At 41.9% G+C, this 15,455-nt stretch overlaps 1 protein-coding gene across 4 annotated transcripts in view; it reads left to right on the top strand.

The window, feature by feature from the left end:
* The window catches only part of grin3ba (glutamate receptor, ionotropic, N-methyl-D-aspartate 3Ba), a 113,509-nt gene that overhangs the window by 78,546 nt on the left and 19,508 nt on the right, over positions 1-15,455 (top strand). For all 4 annotated transcript variants that reach the window (XM_032500525.1, XM_032500524.1, XM_032500523.1 and 1 more), the window contains exons 3-7: positions 5,834-6,330; positions 7,408-7,679; positions 8,389-8,625; positions 12,317-12,463; positions 12,776-12,921. In XM_032500525.1, coding sequence (XP_032356416.1) covers positions 5,834-6,330; positions 7,408-7,679; positions 8,389-8,625; positions 12,317-12,463; positions 12,776-12,921 — 1,299 coding nt within the window. The remainder of the gene's footprint in view (positions 1-5,833; positions 6,331-7,407; positions 7,680-8,388; positions 8,626-12,316; positions 12,464-12,775; positions 12,922-15,455) is intronic.

Below are 15,455 nucleotides of genomic sequence, written 5' to 3'. Positions count from 1 at the left end.
GGTCTTACAGGGAGGTGTGTTCAGGTGGATTCTTGGCGTATTGCTATCTTGAGGCAGCGGGAAGTGATTGTGCATTTGACCAATAAAAACCTGTCTAAAGTCTATAGCTTAGCATGTCATTGTTATTTTAACAGCGTATTATTAAAGCGTGCCTAGGCTTATGCACAGCGCGTGCACACTGTGCTTACACACACACACAGGGCAGCGCAGCAGCACACACAGATTACAAATATAAATAATATGGTGCAAATCCGCCATCATAATAGCAATGCGCCAAGGCACAAATGTGCCTGGTTGTTAAAGGGAATGAGAGATGACATTCTGATTGGTTTATTGCATGTTACATCCAAAATGATGACACACCAATGATTTAATGAAGACACTAAGTACACTCCTTTTGAACCTGGCGCCCGGACCCTTATTTACGCCGTCAAACTAGCATAAGTGGATTTGGACACGCCTTAAACGTACCTGCGCCATTCGCTTAGATCTTTAAGATAGGGTCCCTTATGTTACAACTTCATTTTTGCACGTTTTATCCATATTATGATTGTACTGGGTAACGTACCGAGTGCTGAGGTTACAGGTCTTCCCGCTTGCTGTGTGTGTTTTGACGGTGTGGTCACTTTGCATCATCTCATCCAGACATCTAGACCTGTGAAAGAGAGACACCTAACGTTGGCTAGACCCCTCCACCTTGTAAAATTGAGCTTGTGCAGGATCTCGATGCCCGATGACTCAGCCGGCGTTGTGAGCTGTGACAGCTTGAGATATCCGCCCACTACAATATTGAAAATGTACATAAAGAAATCCAGTGACATCTTTTTCCAGTAGAGTTCCTGTTACCCCTGGAAATTCCCTTTGATGGCACCTTTTAATAAAGGCCAGTGGCAAGGCCAGTTCTAGAGCAGTACCCTGCAGCTGGTACAGATTTGTTCAAGACAACGTCAGCAGAGGGGTCGATGGAGAAACTTATTCCTTCCAAAAATGACATATATTGCTTTAGGCGACATGCAGTAGGATTAGTAGTGGTCTTGTCAGGATTGGACCACAATTACTCTCCTTAACCCCCGTAGGCCAACTGGTTTTTCTTAAATGCCTCATGGGCATAAAAAAGGTTAGCTGAGGTTCCAAATGTGTATCACCAAATGATGTATGTACAACTAGGGCTGCACGATACGAGGAAAATATGTAATTGCAATTGGTTTGACTGATATGAGTCACGATATTGGAGGGAATGATCATTTTTCTGTCATTATTCTCATTTTAATTGAAAATATCAAAAATAAACCTATCATAGTGGGATATTTGTTACGCCCAAATATTCTACAAAGATTTTTTTGCTTTTGTCTGTAGGATACGATTTGTAGGCTGGGAAGTCCCTGCCGCAGCCCTTTACTTCATTCAGAATGCTTTTACACATATTGCAATATTGCATATTGTGCAATTTGAATATTGCAGCAGTCCATGTTGCGATTTTGATACAATTAATTGTGCAGCCCTTATTTAAATCCCCAAATGATACATGTAAAATACTGACAAACTGCAATGAAATTGCTCCTAAATGTCTGTAAGCTCGTTAGCTTTCTGACTGACTGATCTGGCCTTTTATGTGAGGAGGAGTTGTTGGCTCCACTGGTGGTACTGTACGCTCCGGTTGTTGCCCTTGTCTGTCCTCTGCACCATGGGGGTGGCTCTTTCTGAATAGCGCTGTCATTCTCGGGTTGGGGAGGAGGTCTTCATGGCATACAGATTCACAGACTGACACCACAGAGGTTTATATGTTCCTCTTCACTGTTGCTGCTGCTTCAATCCTTGCAGCTTTTAAAAGGGCCTCTAGCAGCATTTTACCGGGTTCTGTCAAGGTGCTGTCTGCGATAATGCATACACACACACGCGGTAAAAGATCATATTGAAATACATGTAAACTATAGATGTTTTCACTCAAAGCAGAAGAACTAAATCATCATATTTGTATACAGCAGAAGAAGAAAAAACTTGTACTTACATACATTACAACCCCTCTTATGTGGCTGATAGAGATGCACTGAAGCCCTATGCCATAAACTCACTCCAAACATAAATTACGTGTATTTGCATTGCCAGTTGACATGGATATTTTATAACGGTGCAATGGATAAAACAGCATGCATCCAACAACTGTGGTCACGTGGTAGCTGGTGAGAGGAGGATTTGTAGTGTGAGCTGGGCCCACAGCAAATATTGAACACACACGATGCCTGCCAGCTGAGAGTGATCATCAACACCACCCACATAATCACAAGCTGGATTCTCACAGCGTTCCCTCCTTCTGCACTTAAGTTGTGCACTGGGATGCCAGAACAATTTGGCATGGAGGGCCAGAGGCTAAAACAAGTGGAGTGGGAGTTGTTGGCTTCCAAAGCAATTTTATTGGACATTCATTATTAGAATTAAAACAAGTTGATTAGGTTTAATGTGATTAAATTGCTCACTTTTTGCCACGCTAGCAGCAAATTTATGGATAGCAAAGTCAGTCAGTCTACCACCTTGGTCCAGACTGAAATATTTCAGCAACTATTAGATGGATTGATTTTGTATTTCAGATGTCCATGGTCCCTAGAAGATGAAGCCTACTATTTGGTAATCCAATGACTTTTTCCTCTAGTGGCAACATGAGGATGACATCTGCAGTTTTTAAGAGAAATATCTAAACAACTATTGGCTGGATTGCCATGAGCTTTGGTATTTATGTACCAATGTGGATAAATATAATGGTGTCAATTTTCCCTTTACTTTCCATGTAGCACCATCATCAGGTTAAAATTGTAATTTGCCCAAAACCAAATGCCTGCAAAAGAAACTTTGCCGATTTCCAACTCCAGAGCAGGCAGTACATCCAGATGAACGGCGCCCATCCTTGGAGCTCCCCACTAACCTGCCAGCAAAAGTCAGCCAGATGATGCAGAGGCAGTATAAAATCAGCAAAGACTCCCTTTAATTATATTTTATCAAGACTCAATTGCGCTTTATCTTTAGGGGTAATTACCGCATCTTAGCAAGCTCACAAGCTAAACTATAGTCATGGTGCATGTTACATCAGTATATTAACATTGTTCTTGTGATTGCATATTAAAGTGCTGATGTTACACCACTGTGCCTAACTAAAGCCTTACAGAGCTGTGAGTTTTGCTGTACAAAAAGGAAAACAACAAGTAATGCTTTTGAATTGACTCAAACTTCATCAGGACACCAGGGAAAGTCCCAATCTTTCTGTGGCGGGCCAATTAGGATGTAGTCTAGACTAGCAGAATAAACTCTTTATAATACAGTCCTCCACAATATAGTGTCAGTGACCTTTGTTTCTGGCCTATGAGAGACTGATAAAACAGGTTGTGCAGTCCTGTTAGACTCCATGCCCTCCAGCGCACTCCCTGATTCTTATCCCTGCACTGCAACAGCTAGACAATGCCATTGCTCCTGAGAGCACTAAGAAAGCTGAAGGAAGTGAGAGACTTCCACATGGAAAAGGCAATTAACAGCTCAATGCCCAAGGGACAGCGAGGAAGGCAGGGAGGGAGAGAGGATGTCTGGAGATATAAGCAAGAGAGGAAGATGTGAGGGAGGGCAAGAGCAAAAGCTGCCCAATGTTACTGTTTCTGATTCGAAGCACTGGACCAGTGAGGATAAGGCCAAAGTAAAAATATGAGAAACTAGCCACTTTTGATGTTGTTCTTCCAAATGTCCAGAATCAAAAAAAAATCCCTGGGTGATTATTTCCAAAAATACATTGAACAGAAAGAAGAAAGTAGTCAAAGACAAACAGATAGATCATGGATGAAAGAGAGGGGAAGTAGGAAACAGCTCAAGGAAAACGGTAAATAAAATCAAAGAAAAGGAAGAAGAAGCTTGTGTGGGAAAAGGATGTGAGGGAGGGGATTAAAACGGAGAGATGGGAGAGAAATAGATGGCTTGTTGTTATCAGAGTGAGATCTGCCACTCAGTGCCATCTCACTCGACACAGCTGCCACGCAGATTCCATCTCTCCTGAGGAGATTAAAACCATTGAAACAAGCAAGATCCGTATCATCCCAGACATACAAAGTAAACTTTCCGCCAAAGTAAAGGAGATGGAGTGATATGGGAGTGAGACACATGCCTGGGACTCCCTTTATAGAGTCATCATTCACCGGCCACTCTGCTGACATTTGTTTAGGGCCAGGTGTTAGTGAGGGGAAACCATCCCTCTCTGACACCACTTGGCTGACTTATCAACCCGCTTTGACATCCAGTCATTTTTTAAATGCAGCCTCTGGACCGATGCAACACAACAGAACCCAGCTCTAAAAGGCGCTGCTTAAAAGTGTGCCGTACTTTTCACTCCCCTGCTGTAATCTCTGTATTATATCACAATCCTAGCTCACACTCTTATCTCTGGGCACGAATCCAGAAATGTCACAAACTGCAGGACAAAAAGGGGCTTTGCACTTCTCTGCTCACATAAGAGATGTAAAGTGAAGCCTATGGTTAATTTTTTTGTGGCCAGCCGCAGCCATTACAGTATAGTATATGAGTCTGGAGTGGATCGGCTTGATGAATCTGCTGTCTATGGGATATGATGATTCAGCCGCGCTATTACCATGAGTGATTTCAGCTCAAGGCAAGGCTAGCACTTCCGCTTTATGGTCGCGGAGACAGAGGGAGCTGCTGATGAGGAAACATAAGTTAACGTGGAATGAGATGGGAATGACTTTCAAATCAAAGGCATTTTTAATCAGCTCCTCAGAGTTATTGTGCATGGAATGGGCTTATGAATTGATATTGTGTCGATGAGGTAAATCGCAATGTAATGAACAGAAGCGCCAGCAGGATACACACAATTGTGCATACATTCACATGTTGAACCGTTCTCTGTTGTGTTGCAGACATGCTTTAGCCCAGCCTGGCCTTTGAGGCAAGCTTATTTACCCTCGTGATCAACTTAGTCTTTTCATTTTCCTTCGCGAATCCCATATTCAATGGAGAAGGTTCACCAGCTCATCAATTCAACATATAACTCTGAGATGAGAGAGGGAGACAAAGGAAAAAGAGAGAATAAAACAAAGTGCAAAAAGGGAAAAGCTATTTTTCTGCTCTGAGAAAGTGCCATGGCTTCACCAACCTTTTCCATTAACAGGAAGGAAAACCTGCCATTTCCAGCCTTGACCCAGACATAATCAACAGTCCCTGCACGGCTCAACACCCATTTCCGAATGCAGTGATCCCTGCATACTTTAACATTTCAACAACCACCCCTACCATATGCAATGACCTGCTGACAATCCCCCACTAATCAAGACATGATCAAACAGTACTTGAATGGTTTCACATTGAGACATCCTCGGAGGATGTCCGCATGATCAAAAGATGAGACGTGTGCTAACAATCCCTGCATAGTTCAAGAGGCCAGGGCAGATTTATGTAGAAACGGGGATTGCTCCTCCTAATTTATTCCGTCGTGAAGACTAGCACGGGGCCGGCAGGCGAATGAGATGAATGGCAATGACTGTCTGTATGGACTGGCAGATAGGAGGAGATCCTCACTGCCCTACATTAACTTTTAATTATGACTTTCTGGGAGATGCAATTACCCATCTGAGAATAGACTTGCTAAAGCTCCCGGAACCAGACCATACCCGTCTAGACCATCGTTTGTAACATTCCTTACTTTTTCCCCTTTTTTTTTATTTTTTTTATTATTTTACATCTAGTGTTGTGTATTACAGCAGACTATATTTCTAAACGGCAATAACCCAGCATGGATCTTTGTTGTCTCTCACTTACTTTTCCTTTTTGTCTCTCTGTGTCCCTTGAGGTTCCTCTCCAACACTTCCTTCACCGGGGCCACAGGCCTGATCCAGGTGGATGCCGGCCTCTCTCGGGTCCTCACCTCCCAGCTGTTCCATGTGTGGAGCCTGAAGAGGGGTGCTCTTGGCCAGCCGGCCTGGGTGACTGTAGGCCAGTGGACCCGAGGCCGGCTGGAGCTAGAAGGGGGGATTCTAGGATTGGTGGGGGGGTTCGGGAGCAGCCAGGGACAAGGTCTTGGAGCAGGAGTGAGGGGAGGGGACGGCCAGGGGGACAGTAACGCTGGAGGGCGCTGGAGGCCGGGAGAATCCGTCGAGGGACACCGCCTGCGGGTGGTGACACTGGTGGAACACCCGTTTGTCTTCACGCGGGAGGTGGATGAGGATGGATTGTGTCCAGCTGGTCAGCTCTGTCTGGATCCCAGAACCAACCGGTCCGACTTAATCCAGAGCATCTTCAACCAGCTGCACAACCCAAACACTTCAGTGTCAGACTGGGAGGGGAACGGTGAGTTATGTTTTGGCATTTGTCTTTCAAATACTGTAGAGGCGAGACACTGGTATGCAGAAGAACTCCTGTAATACTGTCAAAAAAACTTTTTAACTTGTGGAATAAGGCATACAATTCTTATTTATGAAAACTTGAAGCTTCTCTTTTGTAAACTGTTAGATCTCTTGGCATAGATCTCCTACTGTCACTGACCACATCTCTACTGCTCTTCCTCCAGATTGGAGTGGATTTTAGAAGTAAAATCAATAAGGGATCATGGCTGGTCAGTCCAGCTCAAAAATATACCAGATGCAATGTCAAAGGCTCCGCTCAACAGGTACAGCGCAGTTTCACGAATGAAGAGGATCAAAGGCTTTAAATCAATAAGAGATCAAAACTGCCGTGTCAAAGAAATACCAGGTACTATATATCTGGATAGAATTATTGGCAACATATATAGGCAGCCTGTACATCACTAGGAATTCTAATTCTGTGAATTCATCTATAATGCAAATATCGATCAGCCGTCTTCCATCTGCAATCTGCTGATACAAGTCAAAGCAAGTCACAGCAAAATAAAAAAAAAACACTTTTTATCACTTTTTTTTGTAATGTCCAATTTGATTTGGCCACAATGGTCCATTTTCCACACTCCTGTGGATCAATCAACAGATTTGCTAAAATGGCAAATGAAAAATGGCTAATTGAAATTTGTACTGAGGATGAATTCACAAAATTCAATATGCTAGTTGTGCTTGGGCACAGACCTTTTTTTGCCAAGAGCAATTGGCATACTGCTGAATTCTGATTGACTGAGTTTCCAAAAAATATTGCCAGAAAAAACAAAATGGCAGCGTAAAAATGATTTCCTGTCAATATACCAACTCTTCTTTTTTCCTATACATAGTTCAAGGGTTGTAAGTTTTTTTTCTATCCCAGGTTTAGTGTGACTAAATGTATTCCCAGCCCGTGTGCTGTGAGGGTCCATCAACATTTTTCATTATCCATTGTCAACAGTCCAATCCCCAGAAGTGCTGCGCCTGCTTCCAAACCATCCAGACAAATTTCACATTATTGTCTCTTCTTTTCTGTCAGAACTACCGGAGGACCTGAGGAAGTGCTGCTACGGGTACTGCATTGACTTGTTGGAGAAACTTGCAGAGGACATGGGTTTCACCTTTGACCTTTACATTGTCGGAGACGGGAAGTACGGAGCGTTGAGCGGGACAGGGCGCTGGACGGGGCTGGTCGGGGACCTGCGGAGCGGAACCGCTGACATGGCTGTCACCTCTTTCTCCATCAACTCTGCCAGGAGCAGGGTCATCGACTTCACCTCGCCCTTCTACTCCACCAGCCTGGGCATTCTGGTAAAACTGCTTTAAGTCATCATTAGATTTGAGTTTGTATTTTAATGATTGTAGAAGCGATGGGGCACGGCAGGAAATATTTACTGCATTGTGAGTCAGCGGCAGCGTTGCAGTTTTCAGTGCTACTTTGATTTGTCAATCTCTCTCTCTCTCTCTCTGGCTGACATTATTTCTGTTGACGATATGGTCTGCAGCTACTTAATGTCACCCTAATGTCCCCCCCCTCCCCCGGTCTCCTGGTGAGGAACACAGGATCATTAGTTGTGAATAATTAGTTTGCTGACTTTTCAGTGGACAGTTTTAAAAAGTTCCAAATGGAAGGTAGTTTAAAAGTGTATAATGAGTCTGAGAGGCATTAGCGAAGTCCTTAAACATGCTGCAGTGAATCTTTGATTTGTTAACATTTCCCTCCGTGGCTGACACACTGCAATGCATAATGTGATCTGCAAATACGGTTCCATTTGAAAAAGTGATTTATTGACCTTACAGAATAAGAAATTGCGCAAAATAAATACAATGTATGTAATTTTTCTTTTAAGTGATTATGCCTTGGATTGTTTGAGAGAAGTTTACCAACGGGATCTTACAAACTGGAGGTGGAATTATAATCACAATCTAGCACAAAGTACAAACAATGTTATTCTTGAAGAGAGACTGAATCAAACCTGTTTTGTTTTTTTTGCACATTTCTTTCTTTTTGACCTACTAGGTTCGTAGCCGGGACACTGCAGCCCCCATCGGAGCCTTCATGTGGCCTCTCCACTGGTCCATGTGGGTGGGTATTTTTGTCACGCTCCATCTCACCGCGCTCTTCCTCACCTTGTACGAGTGGAACAGCCCCTTCGGCATGACACCCCATGGCAGGAACAGGCTGCGTGTGTTCTCCTACTCCTCCGCCCTCAATCTCTGCTACGCCATACTGTTTGGACGTACTGTCGCCACCAAGGTAAAGTAGCCCCTCCTCTCTGTGATAAATAGGCATTATGATTAGATGTGCATTATCATTATAAGTACAAAAACAGTGAGGGGAAGTTAAAAGAGGAAGTTAGAGGGGAAAGATGATAGAAATGGCTAGGGAGGGGATAAGATTGATAGGTGAGAGGTGAAGAAGGTAGGCAGTGATGAAGTGGAAAGAAAAGGTACAGGCAGTGTAATGCACATACAGGGAGGGAGAGGGGAAAGGGTAAGTGGGCCGACAGAGATTGAAGGAGTTAAGGGCGAGGATGATGGAGATGGATGAATTTGAAAAAAGCAAGAGCGAGTAGAGGTTAACTCGCCGAAGTAGTCAGACACAAAGTTGAAAACAAGAAGGCAGGGGGGAAGAAGGCCAGTGGAGAGAGTGCACACTGTGAATTGTGAACTGTAGATAATAAGGATGTTGACAGAAAGATTGCAAGACGGGGTTAAAATGGTAAGTGGGCATGCAAAGACAAGCATCATAATAATGATGACATTGAGGTGGGCAGACAGAGGGTGATGCAAAGGGGAAAGGGGCAAGGGGAGAGCCAGGCCGTTAGTACAAGACAGAAATGAGTGGGACAAGTGTTTTGATAATGGAAGTCAAATCCTCAGACTTAGGCAAATCTGTCCATTGAAAAACAAATACGTAGCAAGATGAAAAGCAATGTATTGCCCTTCAAAGATTACATTTTTTGGTATAAATATGTAGATTAAATGTACCTTTGCAGTAACAGCAGTTTTCAGAAACCTGTCAGGTTTGACTGATGGTGTCAAAGGAAAATGAAACGCAAATGAAAAACTGTCCTCTGCATTCTTTGTTTTTTTTTAAACGGCAACATACTGTGCCAAAATCCATCATTATGATAACTTCTGCTTGCTCTTCAAATTTTCGTGCAGCACATTAAAAATATGTGGAAACATCATTTGCTTAAATAATTCCTGCAACTCCTCTTAGTGAGTGAGCACGCCATCATATGTCTTTAATCACACATTGTCCCTAAAGGAAGCAGTGCAAATGACTTGGGGGGAATAGAGGCCAAGTGACTGGGAAGACCTTACCATAATTGAAAGGTCACAGGTTTGATCCTGGCAACTGGCAATTTGTCAATTAACAGCTTGTGCCTATTAGCAGCTGTGCGACCTGTTTAAATGCACTTAAGCAACAATCTGGACCTTTGTGTGCTGGGTCGGAGCCAAAGAGTCATGTTTGTTTAGGCTATGGGGGGAACAGTGGGCAAGGAAATCGATTGCTAAACTGCCAATTATAGCTTGTTTATTTTGGAGTCACCTTTTTATTGGAGTGTTCAGGTTTAATACGATGTGGAACATTTTTAAAGTCTTCAAAACAAATAAATCAAAGGGAAAAACACTTTTTTGTTCTTTACAAAGCCCAAAACACAAGCAAAAGTGCAAGGGATGAGGTGTTTCTCTAAAAAAAATTCTGCAATTGTTAGCGTCTCCAGCTACTAGCTTAGTCCATTACCACTTGTAGGCCAGCATTTTTTTTCCGCCAATGAGCTTATAGTTGGCCAACTACATTAGTTTTTGGGATTACAAAGAAACTCACTCTGACATCTCTCCATCAGAGCATGTATAGGACCTGAGTATGTGTGTGTGTAGTTCAGGCCTGTGTGTGATTCCTAACAAAGTGTGTACGCAGAGTGTAAATTGTAATTTCCCCACTGGGGATTAATGAACAAATTAAAAATTTAATCTTTCCCTCTGTGTGGAAGCTGGTCCTGGATACTAGCTAATACTATACTAACACTTCAGCAACCCCGACCATTGTTACCCAAAAGTGTTACGTTTGCCAAACACAATAGTTAGTCCTAGTCCTCAAAGCCTTTTCTCTTGTAACAATAAGCTAAAAGATAGTGTGATAATATGAGCAAGCATTTAAGCTAAACTGTCAAACAGAATTGTTTACAGTAAAATAAGTAGATGTAGCTTTAGTCTCACTATTTAACCCTTGGGTTGTCTTCCCATCAAAATTGAAAATCAACACTTTTGTTCAGGCTTTTTATTGATGTTTTTAACTTTTTCTTACGTTTTTTGGCCCCTTTTCAACACTTTTGGTGCTTTTTTTTAATGTCACTTTCACGTTTTCAACACTTTATAACACTAACTTGTTAACTTAAGTTTTACAGTTATTTGTGGAATGTATGGTCAATAAACCTCATTTATACGAAATTATACTTAATGTTTGAGTTAGAAAAGCAGAAATTAGGAATTATTTAGACTAAAATTAAAGGAATGTAAGTTGATGGATAATCACTGACAGGATTATGTCAACTTTTACTCAATACTACTTCAAAACCACTTCAATTATTTTTCAAATGATTTAAAATTGAATAGAAAACCCCAACATTAATGAAAAGTGAGATTTGTACTTACCATGAGCGTTGTGTAGAATCAATCATGTTATTTTGGGTAATTAAAAATCGATATAGGAAAATTGGTCAATTTGACCCGAGGACAACATGAGGTTAAGCCTGATATCATGTACAGTATGTAGCCATTGAGTGCATAGGCGCTGATTTATGTTTTCCTCCAAGGGTGCTCGAAAAAGAAAGAAAGAAAAATGAAAAGTAGTCCAAAAAAAAGTGCATTTCAGACCCTTAGGAAATGGACAGCGGCCGACACGAACACACTCGCCAATTAACTCACACCCATGGCGCCTATGATTAAGTATACAATTAAGACTTCTTTTACGTGATTCTCGTTTTAAAAAAAAGTCTGCTGGAAGCATTGATCTGGAGTCTTTAACAAACTCATGGGACAAATGTTAGCTTAATTTGCTAGCTAGCTACCGCTGATCATATCTCACTTCAGCTCACGAAATTGAGAGTTATAGACCAGAAATGAGAAGCCTGTTTTAGTCGAACCCGATCATTATATCGTCAACTAAGCAGCATAGTGCAAAACAAGATAATTTACCATTTCCCTTAGTCCACATTTCCTCCCAAAAACAACATTTCTGAATAGTTTGAGCATGTCATCCCCCCCTTCTCTCCTTTCAGTTCCCAAACTAATTATGCAAAGAATTGAAAACATACCGAACACCTACGTAATAATGGGTTACAACCTTGTTCGTATTATTAATGTCTCATTAATCCCAAGCCTTTAAAACACTAGAAATTCATCTATTTTCTTCAGTTAAGTGGATTTTAATTGGTGGAATAAATAAATGATTACAGTGTGCAGGTGGATTCACTCCCTGAGGCAGGCAATTTCATGGAAAGATATTTCTGATGTGCCTCAAAAACAGTCACACTTTGTTAGATTGTCTCTTTTGGTCTGTTTTGATTTGCACGATTACCCCTTACTCCAGGTTAAATTTAGATTTTTATAGAAGATGAGAATGACAGGGGGATGAGGTTGAGCGCCTCGGGAGGGCTCTGCATTTATGTCAACACCTGAAAGCCTCTGTCCTCACACATTTTGTATTTTCAATCATTTTAACCCCTGCGCATTTTTTGTTTTCTCAGTCTGCTTCATGTTGCTTGTTGTCAGTCTGTTTCATTTTTGTCTCGACGTCGTGACATTTTTCAGTTTTGAGCAGAGATATTTTTAGATTCACTCATTGTCAAGATTTGCTTCTTCTTTTTAAAATTACACAAAAGCAAAAACAATTCCAAACAGAAATATATCTCTTGGCATACATCTCCACTCTGCAGACTCCTAAATGCTGGACCGGGCGCTTCCTGATGAACCTTTGGGCCATCTTCTGCCTACTGGTGCTGTCTAGCTACACCGCCAACCTAGCTGCGGTCATGGTCGGGGAGAAGACCTTCGAGGAGGTCTCAGGAATTCATGACGACAAGGTTGGACTGCATACAAGGACATAAACGTGCAACTGCATGCATGTCAGCACCCCACACACACACACATATAGAGACCTACAGCAACATGAACACACAAACTAATCTTACACAAGGGCAGGCTATTGAGAGAAATTATTTGTGAAGGATTATAACTTTTCCCATCCCTGTACATAAACCCTGTAGGGAATTCAGGGATACAGTGATGATATGAGCCCCATCATGACATTCCCCCCCTTTCTCTGTCTTTCTCTTTATCACCACCACCATTATCTCCACCCTCTCTTCCTCTCATTTCTTCCTGTGTTTTCTCAGCTGCACCATCCATCCATGGGCTTCCGTTTTGGGACGGTGAGGGAGAGCAGCGCTGAGGATTACATGAAGAAGAGCTTCCCAGAGATGCACGAATACATGAGACGCTTCAACCAGCCCACCACCCCAGAGGGCGTACATATGTTGAAGTAAGACGCAAGACGTTTACATGCACATAATGTACATTTGGGAAGAAAAAAAAATAACAACAAATTTAAACCTCTCATGAAATTGCAATCCAGACCCAAACAATCCAGTCACGTTTAACTTCTGTTATCTGCAGTTTTCTGTATTCTGTGCACTTGTTTTTCATGCGCACTGCGCATAACAATTCTGCCTCCTGAAAACAAGAGCAAATGTGGCAGATTTACAGCCATCGGAGGCAATTTTAAAGGTCCCACAACATGGTACTCTTAGGATCCTTTTATATAGACCTTAGTGGTCCCCTAATACCATATCTGAAGTCTCTTTTCCAAAAATTATAGCCACTAGAGCCAGTCCCACAATGAGCTTTCCTTAGTATGTGCCATTTCTGAGTCTGTAGCTTTTGATGAGCAGACGGGGGGGGGGTGGCCTTGACCAACTGCCACTCAGCTCGTTGGAAAGCCGTGATGTCTCTGTCTCTCTCATGGGTCAGGCAAAGCAGAGAAAGGGGAGGTAACCTGGGCCAATCTGGATTCTTGCCCCTTGTGAGTTCATAAGGGGCAAGAATCCAGATTGGCCCATCTGAGCTTTCATTTTCTCAAAGGCAGAGTAGGATACCCAGGGCTTGGTTTACACCTATGACCATTTCTAGCAGCTGGGGGACCATAGGCTGGTTGGCTGGGGGAACTCATATTAATGTTAAAAAACCTCATAAAGTTTTCATGCCATCCATCCATCCATCTTCGCTCGCTGATCCGGTATTGGGTCGCGTTGTTGAAATTTTCATGGTATGGGACCTTTAATAACTTTTTAATAACAATGTTAAGAACCTATTCTAATTCTGACCAAAATCATCCCTTGAAAAGAATTCTGTTTTTTCCAATATCCATTAAAACAGTTAATAGTTAATTGAGTCCATGATGTCACCTGGAGGTTATCCATAGAGAGTGAATAATGTAAGAACTCTTTGGATATGTGCACATTATCTGAATCAACAGTTGTACGCCCTTCAATCAGATTTGGATCAGATATTTTAATGAAAACTTCTCCAAATCCACAAATCAAATGTCAGTGTACCAACTCCAAAACATGTCACCCAACGACATCATCAAGTCCCATTTTGGATGCTCTGGTTTCAACTCAGGGAGGCTGTTTTTACTGTGTATACAATCTGACATTTCTGTCTAACATCAGTGCAATAGCTCTATGTAATTTGGGTTTTATGTTTGGCTTTTCCTTTGATCTTTCTCCACCTGCAGTGATGTTGTGTCAAACCCATCGGTGGATGTTTTCTTCTTATATTGAACACGCTGTTTGCTTTTACGTCTGACAGAGATACCATCGAATTCTTATCACTTTGTGAGCTGCAATAATTTACACCCTGCGTTAGTATGAGCTTTTCCTTATCTGTAGACACTACATTTTAGCACAAGGTGTAAGTGAGGTGAAAGCCTATGAATTGCATAAATTACATCCGCCATTGGAGGGAAAATATTTTTGTTCATTAAAAGTGTTGAATGTAGAGATGAATGAGGGCCAGGGACAATGTTGATGAAATGAAGGCTGATGATGAATGGATGAATGGGGTGTCGAATGGGGATTGTGAGTAGATGAAAGCAGGAAAGCAAGGCGAGTTTATTTATATAACACAATTAATTCGCAGAAGCAGTATAAAGTACTTTACATAATACATTCAAATATTGAATACGACATAAAAACACACATTTAAAGGAAGGTTTTTTTTAAAGAAATTAAAAGGATACAGAAATACAGAAAGTTCAGCATGTCAGAGAGTGGTTATGGTTCATTCAAAGACAGTGGAGGAAATAAAAATTTGGGCAAGTCTTACATCCTCTTAAAGTTTGCTTCTAGCTTTTTGGAGTATAGTAACTAAATGCTGTTTTCTGAATTCAGTTCTGACTTTGGGAAGGGTTAGCAGACTGCTACTTTATGACGTGAGAGACAGAACCTGGGGCATAGAGGTTTGGGGTGGGGTTACTAGTTCATGTGAGTATGTCTACATGCACACAATCTCTCTTATGTGTTTCAATAATAAGCATGTAACCTGTTGTTTCAGCTCCCTGTATACTTGACAATTACATCATTCAGGTTTGTGATTGTATTTGATGACATGTCCGTAACTTTCACATCTAGCAAATCTGTCATTTCTTGACTAGTGTATATCCACAACGTTCGACTTCCGGCATTGATGATGTCCTTCTTTTAAGGCAGGATGCCCATTACCTTCCACTTTCTTTGTGTTGGCGTTTCACACTCTGGTGAATTTATGAGGACTATAGTTAACTGCTCCTCAGATCTCTAGAGTAAATCCAGACAGCTAGGTAGACTATCCGTCCAATCTGAGTTTCCTGTTGCACGACTAAAACAACTTTTAAAACGTCCACGTTCCACCAAGACAAGTTCCTTCCCGTGGTTATTTTGCAGCAGCACCGTGGCTCTGTCCGGAGCTCAGCCCCGCTCATGATTGTGATTGGTTTAACGAAATACCAATAAACCAGAGCATGTTTTTCTCCCATCC

This window comes from Etheostoma spectabile, chromosome 20, assembly GCF_008692095.1.
Source record: "Etheostoma spectabile isolate EspeVRDwgs_2016 chromosome 20, UIUC_Espe_1.0, whole genome shotgun sequence".
Taxonomy (NCBI): Eukaryota; Metazoa; Chordata; class Actinopteri; order Perciformes; family Percidae; genus Etheostoma; species Etheostoma spectabile.
Note: the sequence above shows the minus strand (reverse complement) of the source record. Positions and strands in the feature narration are given on the sequence as shown.